Here is a 26478-nt window from a genome sequence, read left to right as displayed (position 1 = left end):
ACGCCCGGCCCCTAGCCCGCCCCTGCGGCGTTGCCAGGGCCAGCAGCCGCCAGCGCCTGAGCGGTGTCAGCTCGGCCTTGGACAAGGCCGCCGCCTCCCAGAGGACTGAGGGGGGCTCGAGGACGAGCCTCAAGCCCCGGCAACCTCCCGTAACACCACAGGGACCCCCGCGGGGGTTTGCTTCGAGGCAGAGGCACCGTGGTCCGAAGGAGGGAACCCCCGAGGGCCGCACCCCGACGGCACCACATCTCAAGAACCTGGAGCCGAACAGGTCTGCGCCGGAGCCGCCGCCGACGCCGCAGAAGACCCTGCACATGGCAAGGGATCCGCAGACGTCCCAGGAAGAGGAGAAGAAGGAGGAGCCAAAGAGGCCTGCAAGGCCGCCGCATAGGCCTCCATCTGGACTCTGGTCGCCCCTGAGCCGGAAACAGCGGGTAGGGCGGAGACGCGCAGGACCGCACAACCCGCGGAGAATCCACGCCCCCAACAGGCCAGGAACCGGGACTCGGGGACAAACTGCGACACTTACCGACACCCTTGCGGTCTTGGAGAGGGGCGATGTCGGAGACGGAAGTGGCGGTTCTTGAAGCCTTCCGCGGGGGCCGGACACGGCGACGACGCTGACCTGGACATGCGGGCTGAGAGGAGTTTCATCCGGCACTCCGGCCGGGATTTCGGCTTCATCTGCTGACAAGCCTCGCAGTCCGTGGAGTCGGGGTGCTCCCCCAAACACCACATACAGATGGGGTGAGGGGCCGTCGCCGACATCTGGTGCACGCAAGACGAGCACTTCTTGAAGCCCAAAGGCATTCGCACAACTTTGGCAAGACAAAACGCTAAAGCGTAAAAAGAAGGCCTGAAAACAGGCCAGGAACACGATCCGGGTCCGCGTTTCACGCAGAAAAGAAGAAAACTAACGTCAGCGCGCCGGGGTGGGGCTTATGTGACCTCGTTGACGTCACACCCGTTGGGGCGGAGTCGCGAGGTGCCGCACCCCCCGGCACGCAGAGACGCTGGGCAAGAAAGTTTTCCGGGTCCATTCTCACAACTGGGGATAATTCTACGTTAAGGAATCAGCGGCTAGTAGTCTCTATCAGATATATGATACAGCAAGTAACATTAAACCTACAACAAGCCAGGACTATTGGCTTTGTCAATGGTTGTTAGTTGCATAAGATAAATAAGCAACAACCATGGCTTCGTTGCATAGAGTATTGAAAATGCTTCTGTTCTGAAATGAAGAGACTGCGAAAGTACTATAGCAAGTCTCTAAAATAACATCAAAAGCAGTGAAGGGTGGGACCGCTGCAGAGTTAAGATTTATTTTTCACCCTGCGGGTGATGGCAAAACTGGAGAGCCTGATAGAGACCCATCTCAGCACCTGCTATTTAGAATTGCCGGTGCTCAGCACCAGCAAGACCCCGCCCACTTAAAGCCCTGGTGCTTGGATAACACAGGTATCCAAGTGCTCAGTTTAGAGAGAGTTATTGTTAGAAAGTGGGACACCCGCAAACTCCTCAGCTCTGCCCCTGAGAACCTTCACTGGTGTACCCCCCAAACGGCAGAAACCCCTCCTTTGGTTCCTGAGAACCTTCACTGGTGTACCCCCCACCCCCTAGAAGGCAGAAACCCCTTAAGGCAAATAAGAGCTATTGCATTCCTTTTTGGATCACAAAAGTAAAAAAGCCGCCTGAGTCATTTCACGCGGTAATGCATGCATGTGACTACAAAATAATGTGGCCAGTCTTGTTCATTATAACTTTTCAAATGTGCTGCACAGCAGCCACACTGCTCTATAACATAGCTTAAAAACAAAGGCCAAGCCAAAACCTCTGGCTAAGCACTTATAAGGACCGAAAGGAAAGACCTATTGGCTATGCCAATGCTTGTTTAGTTAGTAGCATAAGTTGCTACTGCACTGCACTAGTCTATAAAGCAGTGCCCACCATATGGTGGATAACAAACTGATGAGGCACATATGTGAAACAAGGTTCCAAGCATCATTTGGCCACCTTGAGCCTCCTGGCTGGCTTGAATATTCACAGAAGATTATTTAGTAAAAATGTGCGATTCTCATTAAGTAGCTACGTAGCATGTCTGCTAGCAGTAAGTCACCAAAGAAAGCCACTGTAGCCACTTTCATTCTAGTACACACAAGACAAGGGATACCTTGTCTTTCCATAGCAGACATATATGAATTTGACTATACACCTTACTAAACCCAAATGTTGAAATAGGGTTTCCCCAAGTAGGGTTAGTAAACGCAACAAAGAGTGGTTCTGTTTTGTGGATGGACTTTGTTCAGTCAATGTAAGACCTTAGTATCCTTTTAAAGTCTAATCTGTTTAGTGCTCTTTTCAACACCAACGGTTGCTGTGGAAAGAAACTAGATAGCTCTTTGGTTTGGTTGACATGGCAAGAGAAAACTACATTAAGAAGAAATCTGAGATCAGCCATTCAGACAACTCTATCCCAGAGAACCTGAATCAAAGTTTTTTCCATAGTTATAGCCTACAACTCGCAGACTCTTCTTAAGGAAGTGTTCACAATCAGAAAGCCCACCTTCCAAGAAGGGTCTTGCACTGTGCAAGAGTGAAGTGGCTCAGAGAGGTCACCATATGGTCTATGCAGAGCAGAGGGATAACATCCTGTAGGGTTTATTTAGAAGTGTTCTGACAGGATGTAACAGTTGAGATGAATGAGAAGAATAAGACAGAGGCTAGGCTACAGGGTACAGTCGTCTTTGGGACAGAGGAAATACAATGAGTAGACTCCTTGTCCCTGCTGTTGTGGAGGTATGGGTTTGATGACTCCTATGCCGAGGAGTGCTTGTACTTCAGAGCAGCGACTGGTGTTCTATATTGATTGTGTGCCATTGTCGTGGGATGTTTGTTGGAGAGAGAGGAGACAAGACTCCTTTAGAAACTGATTTGAGCTTTTTGATGAGACGTGCTGTTCATTAGACTTCCTGTAGCACTGTAATTTGGTAGATTGTGATGGGGAAAGATGTCTTGCTTTGGCAAACGACACCAATGTGACTTAGAAGTGGACCCACTGTAGCCCTCACCAATGTGACCCATTGGGCTGCTGTGACCCCCTCCCATTTTAAATTGTGTGGCCTACCTACAGCGCGTCACCATGTGAGCCAGAAGCAGGTCGGAAGCAGAGGGACCTGCCCCGTCCCTTGGGGCGCCTGAAACTTAAAGTAATTGTATTCATGCCCAAGGATCTGTGACTGCTTCCCCCACTGTTGTCTACAGCTGTGGTCAACCTGGATTGACAGAGGCTGCTACTCTGAATAGCATATCCACTCCCAGAACTACGAGTGGGTGAAGAATGGTGTTGCTCATTTCCCAATGGCTGATATTTGGACACGGAGACCTACAATTGGTGAGACTAACAAGGACTATACTCAATAGACTGCTGCTTATGCTCAACTGGGGTAATGTTAGATTTGTGCGGCACAGGAAGTTTAACCCCAAGGCGAATCAACCTAGCTTTACAAGAGTGTGAAAAGAAGAAATGCGTTACTTACCTGTAACTGCAGTTATCCAGTATTGGTATCTTTAATAGATTCACATGCCTGAATCATTCCCCGTCGTCGGGATGGGAGTCTCCGGTACATAATAAAAGTAATGTCTTACAAGACATATAAAGAGATAGGCCAAAGGTCTCAAATTAGTAACTTATCCAGGTCCTTTTGTAATGAGGACCAAACTCTAGAGAACAACCAATCAGCTATCACCACCCCCTGGAACCTTCCTGGAAGGAGCTCTAGTCCCTCAGATTTTCGTAAGCACAGTGCTAAGTAGATGTATCACTGAGAGAAACAGGTGAGCCCTTCCAGGGGAGGTGGGTGGGTTGCATGTGAATCTATGAAATACTTGATAACTGCAGTTACAGGTAAGTAACGCATTTCTTATCCAGTATAAGGGTATCTTTCATAGATTCACATGCCTGAATCAGAATAGCAAGCAATGATAGGCACATTTCGGAAGGAACAGAATGCACAAATTCATCAGATAATATATCAATGCGAAAGCAGAGAAGGAACAAATTGCAATCAAAGAAAACAATAGAAAACATAATGGAGAAATGTGCATGTAAAGAAAAGGATGGTGGGATGAAAAGAAGGCTCACCTCTATCGAAATAGATGACGTAACAACGCCTGTCCCACTGCAGCATCCTTCATAAGTTCCGTATCCAAGCAGTAATGCTTGGTAAATTTATGCGGCGTCTTCCATGTCGCCGCTCTGCAAATGTCTGTGATAGGCACACCCGCAAAGAGTGCCATGGAGGTAGAAATCGCCCTAGTGGAATGGGCATGAGCTGTCGAATGCAATGGATGGCCTGCCTGCGGGTGACAGAAAGTAATAGCGGCAGAGATCCACTTAGAAATACTCTGTTTAGTAAGTGGGAAACCTTTACGAGGTAGACTGTAAGTCACAAAGAGTTGCTTGGATTTGCGGAACGTCTTTGTCCTGTCAGGGTAGAATTTAAGGCAGCGTTTAAGATCCAGTGAATGCAGAGCCCTTTCTGCCGCTGTTTGAGGATTCGGAAAAAAGGTTCGTAAGACTATAGGCTCATTGAGGTGAAAGTCTGACAGGACCTTGGGAACAAACTTGGGATTAGTCCCAAGTATAACCCTATCATGCTTGAATTGAAGAAAAGGGTCTTGAATTGAGAATGCATGAAGTTCGCTTATTCGCCTTGCAGACGTGAGGGCTAGAAGCAGTGCCGTTTCCCGAGAGAGAAACTTGAGAGTGGCTCTATACATCAGCTCAAAAGGGTGCTTCGTAAGCTGAGCAAGAACGATATTGAGTTGCCAAGTGAGAGGTGGAGACTTCACGGGAGGGAAAGTCCTAAACAGACCCTTGAGAAATTGTTTAATCAGTCTATGCGACCAAAGAGAAGGACCCGTAGATGATCTCCTGAAAGAGGATATCGCTGCCAGGTGAACCTTAATAGAGGCATGAGCCAGACCTGAAGTTGCCAGATGGAGAACATAAGGCAATATTTGTTCTGGAGAAGAAGTGAAAGGATGTATATTCGCAGTCTTACACCAGATGCAGAATCTCCTCCATTTCAAGGAATAAGTTTTGTGTGTAGAGTCAGCTCGAGCCCGAGCCAGAACCATCCTGCAGTCCGGAAGAATGTCTAGGCCATGGAACTCTCGGAACTCACGAGCCAAGCCGATAATTTGAGAGATGCTGGATCCGGATGTCCGACTTGATCCCGGTCCATTGTGAGGGGAGACAGAAAAGGTTTCAACGGAATTGGTGGTTCCAGGGAGAGAAGATGGAGCTCCGTGAACCAATGCTGGCGAGGCCACGCTGGTGCAATCAGGATTAGCGTGCAGGGTTCTGCCTTCAACTTCCTGAGGACCCTGGGAATCGGTGGAAAAGCGTAAGCAAAGAAGTTGAACCATGCTATCGAAAATGCATTCCCTAGAGACCCCCGATGGGGATTCCAGCTTGCGAAGTTTTGGCATTTGGAGTTGTGCTGGGTGGCAAAGAGGTCCAAGAGAGGTGTGCCCCATTGAGAGAATATGCAGTTGAGAACCTGCTGGTTCAATTCTCATTTGTGATATGTTGTTTGCTGCCTGCTTAGCGAATCGGCCAGCACATTGTCTGTTCCTGGGACATATTCCGCTCTGAGGGAAATGTTGTGTTGAAGTAACCAGTTCCAGATTTTTTGAGATTCGCGAGAGAGTGGCAATGAACGAGTACCCCCCCCCCCCTGCTTGTTCAGGTAGTGCATTGTTGTAGTATTGTCTGTCCGGACAAGCACTAGAGAACCTTTGATCCTGGGAAAAAACGCCAGGAGGGCGAGATAAACAGCCCGTAGCTCGAGGAGGTTTATATGAAGTTTCCGTTCTGAGGGAGACCACTTCCCGCTGATCCGAAGTTCCTTGAGGAATGCTCCCCAACCTTCCAGGGACACATCCGTCGTGATTATATGCGGAGATGCTTGAAGCAAGAAAGGCAGGCCCTGAGCAAGATTCCGTGGACAAGTCCACCACTGCAGCGCAGTGACCATCTGGGGGGTCACCTGAACGACATCGTCGAAGGATCCTTCAGCTTGAATCCACTGATCGGATAGTGACTCTTGGGGAGGGCGCATTAGGAGGCGACAGTAGGGAACAAGCAGAATACAGGATGACACAATCCCGAGAAGAGATTTGAACAAGCGCACTGTGAGAAACTTCCTGGATTTTATGCGGTTCGCTAAGAGAAAAAGTTTGCACTGTCGCTCTTGAGACGGGAAAGCTTTCCTCTGGTTTGTATCGAGAATAGCACCCAGAAAAGTTATCAGTTGAGACGGTTACAGGATGGATTTGTCTGGATTGAGAGTGAGTCCCAAGTGACTGAAAAGCTGCAGACAGGCGTTGGAGGATCTGCTTGCGCCGTCCAGAGAAGGTGCCTTGACGAGCCAATCGTCGAGCTAGGGAAACACTTGGTGACGTTGCTGTCTGAGGTATGCAGCCACTGGAGAAAGGCACTTTGTGAAGATGCGAGGGGCTGACTTGAGTCTGAAGGGCAGGACTCGGTATTGGTAATGTCTGCCTGCCACAGCAAACCTCAAAAGTTGGAGCACTTCCTGAATAGTAACCATGCAAAATGATTGTTTCTTTAAGAATTTGTTGAGACTTCTCAAATCTAGAATCGGCCTCCATTTCTTCTCCTTTTTGCGCACCAAGAAAAAACGGGAGTAAAAATCTTTCCCCTGCTGGCGAAGGGGAACTCGCTCTATAGCACCTTTCTGGAGCATTAGTGAGATTTCCAGAAGTAAAAGGCGCAGATTCTTGTGAATCATAGGTCGAAGAGCGGTCTGCGGAGGAATTTGAATGAACTCCAGTGAGTGCCCAAACTGTACCAGTTGAAGAACCCACGGTCCGTTGTGATCAGTTTCCAATTGTGTAGAAAATGGGAAATTCTGCCTCCTACTCTGGAGGGTGGAGAGGAAATGGAGACCGGCGGTAGAGAAAAGTCATTGACGCCGGGCAGAATCCTTCTGACGTCTGCCCTTCCCGCGAAAGGAGGACGTATTGTATTGAGATTGCTGCTGTTGGCGCTGTTGGAACTGTGGTCGATATTGCTGTTTGGAGGAAGAATAGGAAGATCGATACTGCTGGTAGGTTCCCCTAGCGGAAGACTGACCTCTACACCGTGAGCCTCGAAAAAGGGGGTTTTTAAATTGAAGGGTTCCCAAAGCCCTGGCCGTATCCGTACCCTTTTTTATGCCCTGAAGGGCTTCAGCAATATGAGTGCCAAAGAGCAATTGGCCATCATAAGGCATATCCAAAATCTTTGTCTGGATTTCCGGTCGGAATGTCGTCGCCTTAAGCCAACCTTGGCGGCGGAGGACCGCAGTCCCAGACAATTGGCGGAAACCAGTAGAGGCGATATCCATCGCACAATCGATGATTTCGGAAGCTGAACGTTCACCCTCCAACAACATTTTCTTTGCCTCTACTTTGGAGTCGTCCGGCAGGGCCTCCAAATATGGGGCAATGTCCACCCACATCTGCCTGTTGTAGCGCCCCAACAACGCTAAGGAATTAGACGCATGCACTGTCAATGCAGACATGGAAGAAAAACGCTTCCCAATGTTGTCCAGGCGTCTGCCCTCCCTATCTGGAGGGGCTGAAAGCCGAGCAGAAGGGTTTTTAGATATCCGCTGAGCTGCCTGAGTGATGACGGAATCAGGCTTGGGATGTCCGGTAAGACAGGCTGGAGCGGTGTCTGGAGCGCTGTACTTTTATCAAAACGAGGCAACACTGGGGGGACCGTAGAAGGATTTTGCATGATTTTAATGCCTTGATCCCAGATGTAGTCTATGATCGGCACAGATCTCACAGATTTTTTAAAAGGTTCCTTGAAATCATCCAAGAAACAGTCCTGCTGGTAAGAAGGCATAGGGATTTGGAAACGCTGTGCAGCCCTTTCCAAAACGTTGTGAAAACCCCCAATATCTTCAGGGGGCGAATCTGCTTGAGGAGGCACTGGAGACGCCGGAAAAGGGATGACGTTGGCGTCCCACTCATCATGAGTTGATTGGGAATCATGAACCTCTCCCTCCTCTTGTTGGTCATCCTCCTCATCATCCGTGGAAGGGGGAGGTGGTAACGTAACAGGTATAGCCGGTGAAGGCGGAGGTGGAACCTGTAACCGTGGAGGCGGAGAGAGAACTGGAGTAGAAGACTGAGCAGAAGTAGAGAACCTCTGTTTGTAGTCAGAAATCAAAAATTGGAGGTCAGAAACCAAAGACGCAGGGAGACAAACCATGGGTTGTTGGCAAAGATGGCTGTCGTCCGGATAATATGCCTGATCATCTGCGTCTTGCTCGTCATAGTCAGAGTCCTCCTGGTACTTTACATGAAGTTCAGAGGGACTTGTTGCAGCCCTGAACATGCTGCCCTCATCTGAATCCTCCGCCTCGTCCAAAAGGTGAGACGGAGGTAACGGCTGGACCCTACTTGGTGATGTGAGGGAAGGCGTCAGCTTCCTTTTAGTAACTTTAAGGTGAACATAAGCACTTTCCACCGTTGATTTTGATGTCGTCGACGAGGCCGTCGTCGGTGTAGCCGTCGACGACGAGGAAACACCAATGGACACAACAGATGATGGCGTTGACGAAGGTAGCGTCGACGAAGTCGTCGTCGACAAAGTCACCATCGTCGACGATGGGAGAGACGACGATGGAACACCCCTTGTCGACATACTCGTCGTCGATGCGCTCGTCGACGAGCGTGGCATCGACACTATCTTGGACGTCGACGATTTTTTAAATTTTGATCGTAGACGACAATGGAACAACAGCAGTCGACGAGGACGTCGTTGTCGAGTGCGATGCTGACGACGCCAAGATTGTAGAAACTGTCGTCGTCTACGAGGTTACTCCCACAGCTGTAGAAGGAGATTTCGTCGACGTCGAGGCCACCGTCGACGAGGTGGTCGTCGACGAGGCTGAAGCAGGCTTTTTAAAAGTGTGTACAATCTTCAGCGAAGGATCCTTGTGTGGCAAAGCCTTAAGTGGTGCCTCTGAAGACTTTTTCTGCGTCTTCTTTTGAGGGGGCTGCGACGAAGGACCTGGAGAAGCATCTCTAGACCTTTTCTCTGAGGTTCTTGAAGACTTTGTTGAACCCTCACTTTCCTCAGAGGACAAGGGGTATTCTTTGACCTTAAGACTCTGCAGCCAAATTAACAGCCGTCCCTCACGGTCTTGAGAGTCTTAGACGCAAAGGTACGACATACCTTACAGTCTTTGGAGGAATGGTCCAGATAGAGACAGTAGAGGCAGTCTTTATGCTTGTCGTCGACATGCAGTCTCTTCTTGTTGCAGGAAGCACAGGGCCTAAAAAGGCCTTTCTTAGGAGTGTCTGACATGAAGACAGAGTAGACTTCACTCAGAAGAAACAATTGTGAAGAAAAATCCACTTGAATTCCAGAAGCAAGGAAAAACTGAGCAGAGCTCAGTGGAGACTCCCTTAGCACGACGTGCGGTAGAAATACCGAGGGACTAGAGCTCCTTCCAGGAAGGTTCCAGAGGGTGGTGATAGCTGATTGGTTGTTATCTAGAGTTTGGTCCTCATTAAAAAAGGACCTGGATGTGTTACTAATGTGAGGCCTTTGGCCTATCTCTTTATATGTCTTGTAAGACATTACTTTTATTATGTATCGGGGACTCCCATCCAGACGACGGGGAATGATTCAGGCATGTGAATCTATGAAAGATACCCTAATACTGGATAAGTGGTGGATACCGTTCAAAGAAACAGTAGCATTAACACTAGATCCTTTAGTTGTGCCCATTAGTATTACCTGTTTAGTATCTGTTTAAGTGAGTGCAATAAAGCACTTTTCTAAATTAAAGCACCAGGCTGAAAAATGGATTTATTACACTGCTGGGTGATCCTTGACTTCAGTCTGCACAACCCCAACACTACCTCTCTGAGAAGCCGGTCACTGCTTGCCATCGCTAACACTAAGACTCAAGTGCTGAAGGGGAAGAATTTGGCCATGTTTGCAGAGCCAGAATAGGAAGAATCCCGGGGTATCAGAGGCAAAGGACAGCAGAGGCTCAGTAGACCCTTACGTGCCCCTTGACTCCCTGAATAAGGTCTGACAAAAGGAAATACTATCAAAACATTTGTTTAAACTGTCAACGATGGCCTCTATTTGTAAGTTTTACTGCCTTTGTCTCCAGGTGTACTTTTCTAGATGCTAGGTCTGCTTTTGGTGAGTTAGATGTGGTCGAGCAGTGGACCATACAGATGATAACAAATACAAATAATTCACCGTTAACAGTAAACAAAATAATAAAAAACATATAACGAACATTAGGATTGAATTCATGTGATTAGAGCACACCTGTATAAATGGTGGTGCCTTCAAACAATGTTGTCAAAGCCTGTTTCACCTCACAACACTGTACGATAATGCAAACATTTATAAGTGAAAGCTTACAATATTTCAAGATTTTATTTTTAGCAGACCTACCCATGCTGCACTCAGTTGAACTGTTGTCTGCGTCCATCTGAGTCCACCTCATGTCGGACATGCCACTTTCATTTATTTTCCGCCAATCCAAACCAATCCCATTGCTTACATGCGGTTCGACTGCCTTGGGCGGATCAGAGGAATCAGAGTTCTTGTCCTTTAGTCTTCTTTCCTGCTGTTCTATTTCCTGCCAAATTGTACCATGAAAGAGTTACTTTATGTAAAAATGTGCATGGGGAAACGGAGTAAAATCTACACATACATCACATTGAGTGCAACTTCATTGTGCTTGAACGTGCAAGACTGTTTGCGCATTTTTAAAAACATAATAGTAAATTAGGGCCTGGTTCAGAGAAACCGGAGAGAAGATGAGTTTGAAAAGAATTCCAGAATTATGTCTACGGTTGTACAACCATTGCACAGTTTCAATCAATACTGACATTTACTCACAGAAAAGTAACAGGTGTAATGTTACCACGTGAGGACATGGAACACAAACAAGCATTTCAACTTTGAAACATGTTATTTAGATCTCCATTGAGATATATTTGTCCCCATGGAGAAACAATATCCCCTAGAAAATATCTTCACATTCCTAGCCAGAAAAAAACATTTATGACTGCCTTTGAGGGAGATCTAAGAGCATATCAAAGGGCGGGAGCAATGGTGAATACCCAATAACTTATGAGGCGATAGGTGTTCACTGCTAAGTTGCAACTGAACCAGAATGACCACAATTCCACCCCTAAGAACAATTCAGTTGATAAAGAAATGTCACCACGTTTAGCAATTTCCTCAAAGCAAACCCATTTATGACTGCAAAATCCCACCAGGTCTATACCTGTGAATCAAAAACAGATTGTTTCTCTTGTAAATGCCTTAGTTAAAGCATACGTTTCATCAAGCATTGACAAAGCCATAGGTCTGGTTATGGCACGCAGAGATGAAAATTATTTAAAAATAAATAACCAGATATCATTTTAATAAAAAAATACATGTTTTCTAGTAGGCTGGCATCATACTTAAAACGAAAATAAAGGGTTTCTGTACCAGTTCTAATGTTAATCACAGGAAAATAGGATCACCATAATGGTTCTTCAAGAGGAGCTTTGGAGTCTAATGTCCCTTGTAACAACACTTTGAATTTACCACCTGCAGTCTGCCCATTTGTGCTGGCACTTGCTGGTGTTCCTCCCTTGAAGACAGGCTCCGTTGAATCTTGGGTGCAACTTTAGATCAAAACCGTTCACTGGCTGAATAGACATAAGTACGGAGGAAATTATTATGGTGCGGAGCGTAGGTGACTGTGTAGTGGTAAATTTTAGGACTCCATTGCTTGTATGCAATATTTTGAAACCAAGAGAATGGCCACACCACACAAACCCACAGATTGTGTCGCTACCCCTCGGCTATTTTTCAAGCCTGCAGTATCACCACTTTTTCCAGCCGCTTCCCCCTGGAAAATGTACCCATTAACTTGCACAAGTTTGAAGTATTCAACAGTCTGGAAGACGTTGAATGAATGTCTGTGGCTGCAGCCCCGAGCATGTTGTCCAGCACTCCCAGAGTTGTTACCTTTAGCATTGTTTCTCCTCTTCCTGATAGTACCCTGATAAGAATTGTGAGTTGGAATGAGGTTGGGCTCCGCTCAAAGCTGTGCTTGCCTGACTGGCTATCATTCCTCAAAAGTTAAGATATTGTCATTTTGCAGGAGACGTGGGCTGTTGTGCCTTCTATTATTGATGGGTTTCAATGTTATAGCATCCCAGCTACTAAACTGCATTGTGGTCAAACAGCCGGTGGGCTGGCAGTGTGGCTGAATATATCTCTAGGTGGCCATGTGGATATCTTGGAAACGGCTAGTACTAGTTTTCAGGTGATACGTTGGATAGCCCATTTTAACCTTCACTTGGTTAACTTTTATAATCTTGGCCTAAATCCATCGTTTTTATGCTCACCATGCCATTCCAGTTTGGACCCAGCCATATGCAAATCAGTCTTAACCCTGCGCCCAATGGGAACAGTCCAGCCCGAACTACCTGGCCAGGTCCTCCCTGGATTGGAAACAAGCATCCAAGGACTGGTTTTGGGCTTTCACCCCTCTTCAGCCAGGATAGCTTGATTCCAGTGGCATGGAGAGCACGGGACCCACATCTGGGCATACCCATCCCAATCGGGGTGACAAATGCAAAAAGAACAATTGATGGGCAGAATGCAGAACAACGTCATACATTCACCCCAGTACAGTGATCTGGGCCTAAATCCATCGTTTTTTTGCTCACCATGCCATTCCAGTTGGGACCCAGCCATATGCAAATCAGTCTTGACCCTGCGCCCAATGGGAACAGTCCAGCCCAAACTGCCTGGCCAGGTATAACTGATAGTGGGTACCAGTCACTGTGAATCGGAGGAACTTTCTGTGTGTGGGATGTATAGGAACATGGAAATAAGCATCCTCTAAATCCAGCGATGTCATGTAGTCCTCGCTGTTGAGGCGCCGAAGGATGTTGGAGAGTGTAACCATTCTGAAGGTCTGGTTTTTGAGGAATTTGTTTAGCCACCTGAGGTCTAAAATAGGTCTCCACTCTCCTGATTTCTTGTGTATCAGGAAAAACAGGAGTAAAAACATTTTCTTCTTTGTGCTACTGGAACCCTCTCTTTTGCCCCTTTCAGTAGCATAATCTTCACTTCTTGTTTGAGTAAGTGAAGACTAGGGGGGTGCGATCCCCTGGGTAGAGATGTGGCCATAAGATATGAGGTCCAAGGCCCGTCTGTCTTTTGGAATATTGCATCATTGATTGATATGACTGGAAACGTTTGCACCGGTCGGGGGGGGGATGGAGTAGTAGCTGGTACCATGATGTGGTCACTGCTTGCGACCTGAGTTTGTTCCTGCATGAGCCTTGCCTGGAGAAACCAGATGATGTTGGCTGTCGATAAGATGACTGCTGGTGACCCTGACGATATTGCGGCTGAAAGGATGAATAGTTTTGGGTGCGCTGGAAAGTACCTCTATAGCCTGAAAATCCACGCCTTTGTGCACCGCAAAAGGGCACTTTACGATAGTGTAGGGTACCTAATGCTTTAGCTGTGTCAGTATCCGTTTTGAAGGCTAGTATAGCTTTGTCTATATGTATATCAAAAAGGCTGCCTCCATCGTACGTAATGCCCAGTATCTATAATTGCACTTCAGGATGGAAGGACGTTGCCCTAAGCCATCCATGGCGACTTAAAACAGCCGCACCAGCTAGTTGTCGAAAACCTGTTGTGGCTATGTCCATGGCACAGTCCATAATTTCGGCCGCTGTGCGCTCTCCCCCAGCCAGGACCTTACGAAATGTTTCTTTATTTTCCTTCGGAATAAACTCCAGCATGGCTCCGATATCAAAGCACATTTGCCGATCATAGCGGCCCAAAATGGCTAGTGCGTTGATAGCCCTGACCGAGATTGCGGACATGGATGAGAATCTCTTTCCGATGGAATCCAAATGGCGTCCTTCCTTGCCCGTTGGAGACGTGATGAGGGTGGAAGAATTTTTTGATCTTCTCTGAACCGCTTGGGAAAATCACAGAATCTGGTTTGGGATGACCCGTAAGGAATGCGTGGGAATCCTCGGGTGCCATGTATTTTTCATCTAGCCTTGGCAGTACCGCCACTACAGTGGCCGGTGATTTCATTACTTTAAGTCCTTCCTGCCAAATATGGTCTATAATGGGTATAGGTCTGATTTCCTTGATTGTTCTTTAAAGTCATAAAGGAAACAATATGATTGTTTGACAAAATGGGCAGATGAAATCGGGATGTAGCCCTGTCCATCAGATTATGAAAACCTCCAATGTCCTCTGGAGGTGAATCAGAAGGATGACAAGAGGAGGGGGTGGTGTAGGTATACTATAGTTATCCATTCATCAGTGGGTGGAGGAGGATTGTGAATTTCTCCCTCTTCAGGCTTTTCTTCAGAAGAGGATGGGTCTTCTTTAGGAGGAACAAGGATGATGGGACGTGGCGTCATCCAAGGAGTAGCAGGAGGTGGCAATATTGGTGTAAGAGGTGCTACAGGTGGTGCTGATGGAGGCGGCGGTACAGTAATGTTTTCCTCCTGGGGCGGGAACCTTTTTCTGTACATTCCCGCCCCAGTTGCTCACGTAACGTGCTCAAAGAATATATAAGGAAAAATTCCCTACAGCTAACTCCTTTTACATCTCCACAGAGGCAGTTAAAACACCAATTAGATGGTAAACGTATGTACGTTCACAATGTGGCATGGAATGCAAGTAGCAGGTCTCCAGTGAAGAACATACAGGAGTGGTACCAAGGAACTAGTTTCCCATGGTCCTGAAGAAGAGCCAATAGGGGCACGGCTTGAAACGTGTTGACCCATACAATCGCATACACATTATAACCTCGATTTCCTAAAAATCCCCCTAGTTTTCAACCATACCAACTAGAGACAGGAATAAAATAGATATACCTACTATCCAGGTATTTTTAGACTACACCATAGCACAGTACTATCCTCCACTCCCCCACTTACAACATCTTCTTTATCATCATAATAAGACCAATAAGTGCCCCCACATAGTTCGTACGCCAAAGCACGCCCGATCCATAGCTGATCGGGATGGATCCAATGATGAAGTATGCCACTGTGGGGTAACCCTGGTGGGTGAGGGTTTTACAAGAAAAACTTGGTTTTTTCCAACATGGAGAGTTATCAGGTCTAACACTACTGGGTTCTCCGTTTGGTATAACAAAAGTGATGGATTGGCCTACGTGAAAGGGAGTGACCACTTTTAGGAGAAAGGAAGCTCTCATACGAAACACCAGTTTGTCTGGGTAGACAAAGTAGGGAAGGCTTGGATGAAGCGTGAAGCTCACTGACCCTCCGGGCAGGTGTTATAGCCATGAAAATGGCTGTTTTGAAGGAACCTGAGTGGTCAATTGTGCCAAGGCTCAAAAGGAGCACATATGTGAGATTAAGGTCCCTACTGGGGCATAATGAAAGGGGAAGGTGGAAACAAATATTGCAGATCTTTCATGAACCTATTAACAATAGGAGATTTGAAGAAGGGTGACTGGTTAGGCAACCGAAAAAAAAGCAGAATTAGCAGAGCGATGACCCTTGAAAGTGCCCAGAGCAGAGCGCTGCGGGGCACAACAAAGGATGAAAATGAGAACTTAAGAAAGGGGGGCAGAAAGGGGATCAATCGTTCTGTACACTAAGCCATAAATTTTCCCCAACAGCAAGCGTATACTGGCTTGGTGGAGGGATGCTTTGCTGCCATGAAAAGAAGGGGAAGAGTTGACAGATTCGGGTGGAGGACCTCCACTGCTGCAGTGACCAAAGATCCTCTTGAAGGGGCAGCCTGATCGAAGGATCGATGACCATGTTCAATAGCTGGAGATACCAAATTTTCATTGCCCAGTCCAGAGTCACAAGGATGACTTGCGCCCAGTTGTTCCTGATCTTCTTGAGAACTCTGGGTAGGAGCGATATGGGTTAAAAAGGCGTACGGGGTCCAGAGCTCCACTCGAGACAAAAAACGTCTCCAAGCGAGAGTCACCTTGGAAACTCCAGCATGAGAACTGCTGTCATTGCGTATTTTTGGCAGTGGCGAACAGATCTAAAAAAGGCTCTCCACACTGCTGAAAGAAACCGTGCACCACCTCCAGATGGAGAAGTCATTTGTGATCCTCTAGACACCTTCGGCTGAGTTAGTCCACTCTAGCGTTTAGAGAGCCTGCCAGATGTTGAACCACCAGGTAAATGCCCGGACGTTCCAGCCATGTCCAGAGAGGCACAGCCTCCCGATAAAGCATCCACATCCCCACCCAGCCCTGACTGTTGCAGTACCATATTGCGGTGGTGTTGTCCGTGAACACCTGAACTAGCCTTCCCATGATGGAGGGAAGAAAGGCTTTCAATGCCAATTGTATTACTCTGAGCTCCAACAGGTTAGTGTGGAGTCCGGATTCCGCCGGAGACCAGAGCCCTCGGATCTCCACCTCTCCCAGATGACGGCTTCATACCAGGAGTGGCTAATTTGTCACCACTGTTAGATCCAGTTGGGGAAGGGAGAGGGATCTGATGCTGACCCAATTATAAGCCACCACTGCAGGTCTTCTGCAGTTCCCTCCAAGATCTGGACCATGTCGGAGAGGTTCCCCTGATGCTGTGCCCACTGAAACTTCAGGTCCCACCGCAGAGCCTGCATATATCAGCAGGCATGTGTCACCAGGAGGATGCAGGAGGTCCACTAGCCTCAGTGTCAGTCTCTCCTAAATGCAGGATAGAGACTGAAACATCTGTATCATAGGTTGAATATCCTGAACTTGCCATTTGGGAGGATAAGCCTGAAACTGCACCATGTCCAGAACAGCTCAGATGAAAGGGATTTACTAAGAGGGAGTCAGGTGTGGCTTTGGTATATTGATAGTGAACCACTGCGAGTGCATGAGGTCTGCCTTAGTCTGGAGGTGGGAGACGACAGCCTGGGGCGAGCCCGCCTTCAACAGCCAGTCCTCAAGATAGGGTCAGATGGATACCCGTGATCTTCGAAAATCTGCAACCACCACCATCACCTTCGTGAACACCCGAGGGCAAAGGGGCGCTGGTGAGGACAAAGGCAGCACAGCAAACTGAAAATGCTCTTGTGGGCATGCAGGGCTGGTATTAGAAAGTATGCATCCTGCAAGTCCAACACTACCATTCAGCCTTCCAGGTCAAGGGTAGACAGGACCTGAGCTAGTGAGAGCCTTTTGAACTTCTTCTTGAGAAAGAAATTGAAAGGACGCAGGTCTAGCATAGGACAAAGGCCTCTGTCCTTTCTGGGCACCAGAAAGTAGCAGGAATAACAACCACAAACTACTTCTGGCGTCAGCACCCTCTCTATGGCTCCTTTGGCCAAGAGAGACATCACTTCTTGATGGAGATGAGATAGGTGATCCTCCGTCAGTCTGTCGCAAGTTGGTGGCATGAGGGGAGGTGCAATCATGATGGGGAGGGAACAGCCCTTTCAGACGATCTGTAAAACCCATCTGTCCGATGTTATGAACCACCAGTGGGGCAGTTGATGGCAAATCCTGCTGCCCATTGAGTGCACATGATGGTAAGAGAGCAGATTAGGAAGGTTGCCTGGGTGGGGGACTGAACTGACTGCTAGCTGCCCGACCTACGGGGCCGGTAGGTGCTGAGTCCTCTGCCATGCAGAGGCTGTGACGCTTGAGCGGTGGCTTGGCGGGTACAGACGTGGCTGGAGCAAAAAGCAGATTGGGGATGAGGAGGGGCCATGGAAAGGCCCAAGGACCTGGGTGTAGCCCTGCTGTCCTTAAAGCGCTCCAGTGCTGAATCTGCTTTGTCTATGAAGGTACCGGAGCCATCAAAAGGCATGTCCAGAAGCAATGTTTGGACATCCTCAGAAAAGGCAGTCGTCCTCAACCAGGTCTAGTCCACATCGTATTGTGAACTCCACTGCGTTACTCCCATCGGCATCAGCCTGGGAGAGTATGGCCCAGGCCTCTTCCGCGAACGTTGGCAGGACCTCCGCAACTGTATTTCATGGAGTGTGGGAATAGCAGCCCAAAAGGCACGCCATGTTCACGAACTGCAGTGCCAGGCTGGTGGAAGAAAAAGTCTTCTTCTTCAAGGTATCCAGCCTCTTGGATTCTGGATCCAGTGGCACAGTAGGGAATGCACCAGGATTTACATGAGAGGTTGAGGCTTGGACCACCAACCTCTCCGGGGTGGAGGGTTGTCCGAGGAAGTTTGGGTCCCCTAGAGCAGGAAGGTGGCAGCGGGCAATCGTCCTGTTTACAGGAGCCCCTGTGTTGGGCTTAGACCAAGTCCCAAGCAGGACGTCAGTAAGTGCCTCATTAAAAGGAATAAGCTGTTTTGATGGAGACACTCCTGGCTGAAGCAGTGAGGTGGCAGCGGGCAATCGTCCTGTTTACAGGAGCCCCTGTGTTGGGCTTAGACCAAGTCCCAAGCAGGATGTCAGTAAGTGCCTCATTAAAAGGAAAAAGCTGTTTTGATGGAGACACTCCTGGCTGAAGCACTTCTGTTATTCGCCTTGACTGCCACTGAGGGCAAGCTGAGGTCTAGGACCTCAGACACCTGCCTCACCACCACTGCGAAAGAAGCTCCCTCCTCCGTAGCCAAGTTAGGAGGAGAAAGCCAGTATCTGGAGAAGTGTCCGGTTCCTAACACCAGTCCAAGGAATGATAAGGCTGGTATTCTTCAGGGTCCAGCGACCCCCCCCTTACATTCTGCACAGAGTCCTAGCCCATAAAAACAGGGCTTAGGCTCTGGCCTGGAAGGCATGGCCCCAGTCTGTGCAGGAGTTAGCGGCGAACGACATCCCTCCGGCTCTGTTTCAGTCTGGTAATTAGATTGGGGACAGCACTACGGGGAGTGTCAACATCGGTCCGGGGAAGATCAAAGTGGCATGCCCACTGGCAGTCTGGATTCAGGAATGAATCCTAGTGGCCCAAATAGCACCAGGGTCAGAGCCACTGGCATGAAACCAGAAGGGGACTAAAAAAATTTAAAAAAAGAAATAACAGAAAGAAAAAGCATTGGTGAAGTTCAATATTCTCCCACCGGCCATGGTACTGAAGAGTAGTGTTTAGGTGGAGATGTAAGTGTGATTAAACAAAATGTAGTTACTCAAATTGTAAAATACCATAGCCCCATGCTTTATGCTGTGGAAGGCAGAAGCAAAATATGAATGACAACTGAAAAGACTAATGGATGAAGAAGGCTGATCCAAAGGCGTGTAGGTGTGTGTGTGCGCATGTGCGTGTGTAGAGAGAGCAATATAAAACATTTCTTTGCTAGGATCTGGTGGTGAGACAACTAAAGAGGTCCCTATCCAGACCTAAAATGGTGAGTAAAAAGATTTGTGAATTTGGCTTTTAGTTGCAACCATCACCTATCATCACAGAATCGTGACTTTCAAGTGCAATAAATCTTGCTTTTTCACCCCATCTTATTCACAACCATTTTATTCCCCCTTTAAAGAGTGACAAAATCCATAAGTGCCAATCTTCTTTCAGTTCTAACAAGTTAATTCCATACCACATTGAGCACTTTTACCAGACCGTTGAAAGTTATGGAACTTTGCATGCTAACTGATCTGTTCAATTTGATAAAGCCACAGATGAAAGACCATTATGGTCCCAGTTTACTAAGCAGAACATGGTAGACACAAGGCATGGATTTTGGGAATGATATCAAACTATAGTGGAATTAAACAACTTCTTTCTGACACCTTTGAAGGCTCTAAACTGAGGCTGTTCCTATTCAATATGTAACAGAGTTATGAAAAGGCCCTCATGCTTATGAGTATAATCACACCTTGAAATAGTTTACACACAAATTTTAACACGCCCAATGGAAACAAGAAGTGTATGGGCAAGTCAGAACTGAAGTAAAAGCATTGATATATATCAAACACTGCGTCATCATTAAAAGAATGTAGGGATTTCGGTTCCAAAACCAGCACCTGTGGTTACACATCTTGGCGGCAGCAGCAAGACAGGTCAAGGAATTGCCTTAATGTTATCACCCGAATGTGGTGAGTGAACGGTTACGACAAACAATGGTGGCTTGCATGCTCACTACTACAGTGACAATTTGAGGATATTGTTAATTTGAAGCCACACTCACTAAGAGACAGTGTAATACTAATCATGCAGTAATGGGGGACATAAAGGATATAAAAGTTTAATGATATGAGTCCATCGTCCCTCACCATGAAAATGCTTTAAATGCGGGCAAAATTAATCATGTGTATATAATGAGCATCGCAAAAGGCAAGGAATGCTGACACACACACACCACACACACACACACACACACACACACACACACACACACACACACACACACACACACCCACCCACCCACCCACCCACCAACCCCCCCACACACCCCCACCCCCACCCAAGAGGAAGTCTTGAGCATGTCGTAGTGTCGTAACTGTTGAGGTAGAAATAGCTGCCATTACGAATAGTGCTAATAAATCAAAGTTTTCAATGCAGTCGCTACAAAAAAAAACTAAAAAACACTGCACCTTCACAATGCATCCTGATGACAAATGGGTCAAAGTAATTCAAAGGACTTTAAGCACTATCTAGCACCTTTTTTGATTAAAGAAGCCTCTTAAAGCTTGGATAGCGCAAAGGCAAACAATAGACATACTTGAGAACACCATGACGCTTTTACCTCCTCTGTCAAAACACCCTATATGGCGCAGTGACCAGGACTGCTCAGTGATGGTATCCACTTACTCTTTGCAAAGATTCCTGCTCCCTCTCCTGCTCCGCAATCAGGAGGGAAAGTTGCTGTGCATGCTGTTCCTCAAGTCTCTTCCTCATTTCTTCAAAAGCCACCATTTTTGTTTTCAGAATATTGTCTCCTAGAAGGTAAAACAACTCATGTTTCAGCATATTTAAAACATTGTATGACCTCCACTCAATTCACATTCTTTGATTAACGCTTTTGTTTGTAAACAAAAAATAATACACAATTTGTTGAAATACACAATCACAGGCAAGGAGTAGGGGACAGGGATTTATCAAATTGGGAGAAATGTTCCATTTGCTATCATAGATTTCCCCCCCCCCCCCCCCCCCCACAATATGTTGTGGAATCATAGAATATAAATAGAAAGGATCTAGTAAGAAAAAGGGAGACAAGGTAAACTGATTTGTAGTACGTATAGAGCACAGAGAGTAGACAACTAAGAAACATTTTGGACTAAGTGCCACTGGGGCAACCATTAACTGTACTGCTGTAAACTAGCTCTTCTCGGAAGACCGAAGTTCCTAAACTGAGACACAGTGTTAACAGCCTCATATGAGTGCCTACTACATGACGTTAATATACACTGCACATTAATCTTTCAAAATATTTAAAATAGGCCCACAACTGCAAAGCAAAATATGCAAAAGCAAGCTGTATTGGAATTCTATTCTACATACAGAACAGAGGCAAGAATTATGCTTTCTTTCTACGCCTTATTTTTTAACAGCAACCAGGCTTTGTAATATCAACAAACTACTTTTCCCATTAAATCACGTGAAAAGGAAAAAAGAAACGCATTGTCCAATCAGAGCGCAAACTCTACAAAGGCCCTTCTTTGCTGCTTCACAGCCGTCAGGTGAGTGCCTTTTTCTCTCTCTCTCTGACAGGGCATTACATCATCAGGGGAAGGAAGCAACCACTAGGTTAAGGGAGAAGAGGGGTAAAGCAGGATGGGATAAACCATTTGGAGATAATTAGGATATAACACTGGGGGTTTATGGCATTGTTGTTGTTGGCACTTTTACTAGTGTTCTACTTGGACTAACCTCTTTTTTTCCTGACAGAAGGCAACGCGGGAATGCATCTGAGAACTCCTTAGCGGTGCCAATAATTAATCAGAACGCGGGCCTCGCAAACATGGTTGTGGCCTCCACCCACTTGAGGGCGCTTAATGACAAATCAAAAATCTTACTGTGCAGTACCATAGAGCAGCGATAGTTGCTAACGGCGCGCGCAAACTCCATTTAAAAAATGCGAGCGTCGCGACCTCTTGGAGACCTTTGGCCCACAGCAACACCGGGAGTGTGACGCCTGTAGTGAGCCATCCGGCCACTACTATACAATGTTGCAAACTACACCCTCAGGTCAGCCTGTGAAAGTTGCTGTGCACTACTGTTTCCACAACAAAGTAAGTCACCATTATGGTGCAAGCACAGGATGAGTTGGAGGGAACACCCGAACACTGTTCGCATTGCAAGCTCACAGCGCTACCCGAATTTAGTCAACTAGCAGACCCAGCCACTGCGGCGCAAAAATGGCGGAAATGGATTGGGTGGCTGAAAAACTACTTTTGCGCCGCACAAAAGACTGACAGTGCGGTCAAGAGGTCCACTATGTTACACATGGGGGAGATGAACTGTATGATCTCTATCAGGACTTGCCCAACACAGGAGGTGTGCTTGACTAAGAGCCGGCAGTAAGGCCCCTCACCAGGCACTTAAACCCGCAATTAAATCCCGATTACGAACACTTCAAAGTTAAGACAAGCACGTCAGCAAGAAGGGGAGACTGATGACATGTTCTTTGCAAGATTGCGCAAGTTGGCAAGTTCCTGCACAGGGATTACCAAACAATTCGAAATTAAGGCACAGTAGATTCAGGGCTGTAGATCTTCTGAACTGTGAAAGCTTATTTTAAGACAGCCTGGCATATCACTTAATGACACAGTAATACTGGGTATTTCACATGAACCAGCTGACGCTAGAGCCGAAGAAATGGAATCAGCGTTAGTACGTCATGCATCTTCGTCCCCCCCCCCCCCCCCGGAGGCCAGGCCTAAATCAAGGCGGAGAGGGTGGAAGCTATCAGGAAGTGGACTGGAAGAGGGTGAGGAAATGCCAGCACACGTTTTGGGGAGAAAGTGTGCGGTAACTGCGTAATAGACAGCCATCCGCCATTGGAAACCCTTATCTGAAGTGTGGAAAGATAGGACAATTTGCAAAAGTGTGTCAGAGTGCCACAAGTACAGTCAACGTAGGAGAAAAGCCAAAATGTTTGGTTGGGTCAAGCAAGTTTTGGCGGAAGAGGAACAACCAGATCATCGACAAGTTGTGTGCAAGCAAATGTGCCAGTTGGAAGAGGAGGAGGAGGAAGAAAGAGGAAGGAGGAATATTCACCATCTCTTTTACAGGAAGAGCAAATCAAAGGAAAAGGCCCCAGGCCATGTGCAGAAAAAAACATTGGTGGAATCAAGTAACACCTCTCAGACACAGGAGCATCTGTAAACATCCTTGAAGCAGAACACTATCGCCAATTAGAGCCTCGCCCAAAACTGATGGCCACCCAAGCAAAAATTTTCACGTATGGGGGCAACACACCCATTCCCTTGAAAGGAGTCATTGAAGTAGAGGTCATACATGTCAACATAACCTCTAAGACCAGATTTCATGTCACCCAGGACAGCTCAGGTATGCTGCTGGGCTGTCACACGGCTGAGGACTTGGGACTGGTGCACAACAGGTCCACCAGTTGCGTGCTGAGGCAATCATAATGTAATGTCCTGAGCTGTTTGAAGGGCTTGGATGCTTGAAGAACATCAAGGTAAAACTTCACATTGACCAATCAGTCAAACCTGTGGCCCTACGACATAGGCAAGTACCTTTTCATTCGTGACACCTGGTAGAGGCGGAGTTAGAGAAGCTGGAAAAGGCATGGGTAATTGAAAAAAATGTTGAGGCCCACCCCGTGGGTGTCCCCATTGGTGATTGCTCCCAAACCAAAGCAGCCGGGAGCGATCAGGCTGTGTGTGGCTATACGGTTACCGAATAAAGCAATACGCAGAGAAATGCACATTACCCCCACGATTGATGAAATTGTCACTGACTGTAATGAGGTGCAATGGTTTTCAAAAGTAGATCTTAACTCCAGCTACCACCAGCTCATGTTCGATGAATCAAGTCGATATATAACAACCTTCTGGATACATGTAGGGCTGTGACGTTTCAAGCAGCTTAGTTTTGGAGTATCTTCGGCAGCGGAGGTATTCCAGGATGCCATAAGAGAAGCAAGCCCTCTCGGGACTGGTAGGAGTCATAAATGTCAGTCATGAGGTATTGACATTCTCACAGACTTTGGAGGAACACCATGTGCGCTGAAGAGCAACCATGCAGAGACATGTCGAACAAGGACTGACCCTACATGTGTGCTTTATGTACCAATGAAGAGGAGTTCTTTGCGTACAAGTTCTCCCAGGGGGGACTGCAGGTATATCCGGTGAAAGTTGAGGCCATCAGGGCAGCAGCTATTCACTCAAAACCCCACGACGGAGATGTGCAGCTTCTTGGGAATAGGGAACTATTGTGGGAGGTTGATTCCGCATCTGGCAACCATATCTGAATCTCTTAAGGCTCTCAACAAAAAAAAACAACCCATGGCACTGATCAAGTGCAGCGTCTCAGGAGGTAAAAGGTGCGCTGTTGAAAGGAGCTACGGTAGCATACTTCAGTCCAGGGAGTCCTACAGAACTCATAGTTGATTCAAGCCCCGTAGGGCTAGGAACAATGCTACTGCAGCAAGACCTTAAAAGAGAATGGGTACCGATTTCTAACAGGGCACTGACAACAGTATAGAGACCTTTATTGGCAGAGATTGCAGGGTTTTGTCAGTAGTTATGCCCTCGTCTGGTCCGCAAGTGATTATGGTGCATTCCTTTTCTGTCACCTATATTATTACGCCCCACAGGGTCCGTATGGTCTGGCCAGCAGTTTTACTGTCTTTCCAGCTATCGCGGGCACCGGCCCAGTTATTTGCCCTAGGAAATTATAAAGGGCATCTGGGCCCAAGGGTGACGCACATAATTGAGCACCTGGCTCATTGATTAAGCTATAACACAGCACCACATTGCAGTCTTAGCTTCCCCTACTAAGAATCTATACACTCAGGGCTCATTATGCCCCACTCTGAGGTGGACCCTATGGAGGATGACACGGCGCCTCCGTATTTCCTCATTGATGACTACCTTTGAGACAGTGGATGAGTCTATCCATCAGGGAGTAGCATCTGTTATCACGTTCCTGAAGTGCAAACTGCTACCATTGGCTTCGGTCCACCCAGAGCCCTTCCTTTTGATGGAGCCTATGCCCCATCCTCAGCTCCACTTCAACCAGGCGTCGCGGCCTGGCACCCGATCCCTCCAAAGCAGCGAAAAAATACAGCCACTCAGGACATGGATACGGACGACTTTGACCACTGAAAGCGGATGTTCCGATTACAGTCCCTCCCCTCCTTAGACACCCTAGTCCCTTCAGTGGAGGGCACGGATTCAGGTGGACAGATTCCCCAATCCCCAGACTCCCCTGGTCTGCTAGGCACTGATGACTATCATGGGGATTCGGACGATGACCGGGCCGCATTCAGACCGTGGCGCCCATCGCCAATCGGGGGCGATGCCATCTGCTGTTGTACCCAAAGAGTCGGAAATATATTGGATCCGGATGACTTATTGCACCCACCCCACCCCCTCTGCAGGCGGGCCAGCAGCTGCGAAAGTCGCTGCTTACATTACGGGCAGGTTGAAGAAACCTTTGGAGAAGGATGCCCATGCCAGTCTCTGGGCATAATGCCCCGTCCCTCCTTAGAGGCTAAAGGGTCCATGACCTCAGAAATCGATAGAAGGATGGCCACTTTCTTGGGTAAATTTGTCTGACATCCAAAGCAGGGTATTGACCGCTTTTGGTGTTCCTGCCAAGATAAGTTCATGGATGTTACGATTCCACTCAATAAGACCTTGAATATGGCTGAGGAGGCTCACTTTTACCCCCGGAAGTGTTCTTAGGATGGCACAACACACCATTATTTTATCCACTTTATCCACTAAACACAGAAGGTCCTTGCTTAAAGTGAAACCAAAGCTGGGTGAATTGTCATCCTAAGAAGCGGGCCCCATTGCTCAATGGGGTTTATTTGGGGACCCCTTCATGAAAGAATTAGGGTAGTTTGTGGCCACCTTCAACTCCTTAAAAAAAGCCCAGACCTCTAAGCATATTTTCGTTCACGGTCCTCATATTCACCCTTGCAGGTACCTTCAATTAATTTGGCAAAACCAAACATGCAAATTCACCTCTCTCCTCCATTCGGCCTTTCTTCAGCCCGTTGGTGCTTCACCAAAGTGCTGCGTCCGGTCATGGAAACTCTTCGGAATTTGGCTCATAGTGTACTTGGACGATATCCTTCTTTTAGACCAATGCTCATAAAGGCTTGAAGAACACATCTAGATGATGGTCCACTATCTGGAGGGCCTGGGGTTCATCAATGCACAGAAATTTCTGCTCTCCCCAGCACAGCGTGCAGCCGTTCTATGTTTCACAATACACTCCAGCGAGTCCATGCTGAGTCTTCCATCCAAAAAGATCGCGAGGATCAGACAATAACTCAGAAAACTCTATTGTG

At 47.4% G+C, this 26478-nt stretch overlaps 1 protein-coding gene across 6 annotated transcripts in view; it reads right to left on the bottom strand.

The window, feature by feature from the left end:
- Positions 1-26478, bottom strand: part of CCP110 (centriolar coiled-coil protein 110) — a 391171-nt gene that overhangs the window by 137377 nt on the left and 227316 nt on the right. For all 6 annotated transcript variants that reach the window (XM_085629056.1, XM_085629058.1, XM_085629057.1 and 3 more), the window contains 2 exons: positions 20796-20923; positions 10505-10691 (listed from right to left, as the gene is read on the bottom strand). In XM_085629056.1, coding sequence (XP_085485182.1) covers positions 10505-10691; positions 20796-20923 — 315 coding nt within the window. The remainder of the gene's footprint in view (positions 1-10504; positions 10692-20795; positions 20924-26478) is intronic.

Source organism: Triturus cristatus, chromosome 10 (assembly GCF_964204655.1).
Source record: "Triturus cristatus chromosome 10, aTriCri1.1, whole genome shotgun sequence".
NCBI lineage: Eukaryota > Metazoa > Chordata > Amphibia > Caudata > Salamandridae > Triturus > Triturus cristatus.
Note: the sequence above shows the minus strand (reverse complement) of the source record. Positions and strands in the feature narration are given on the sequence as shown.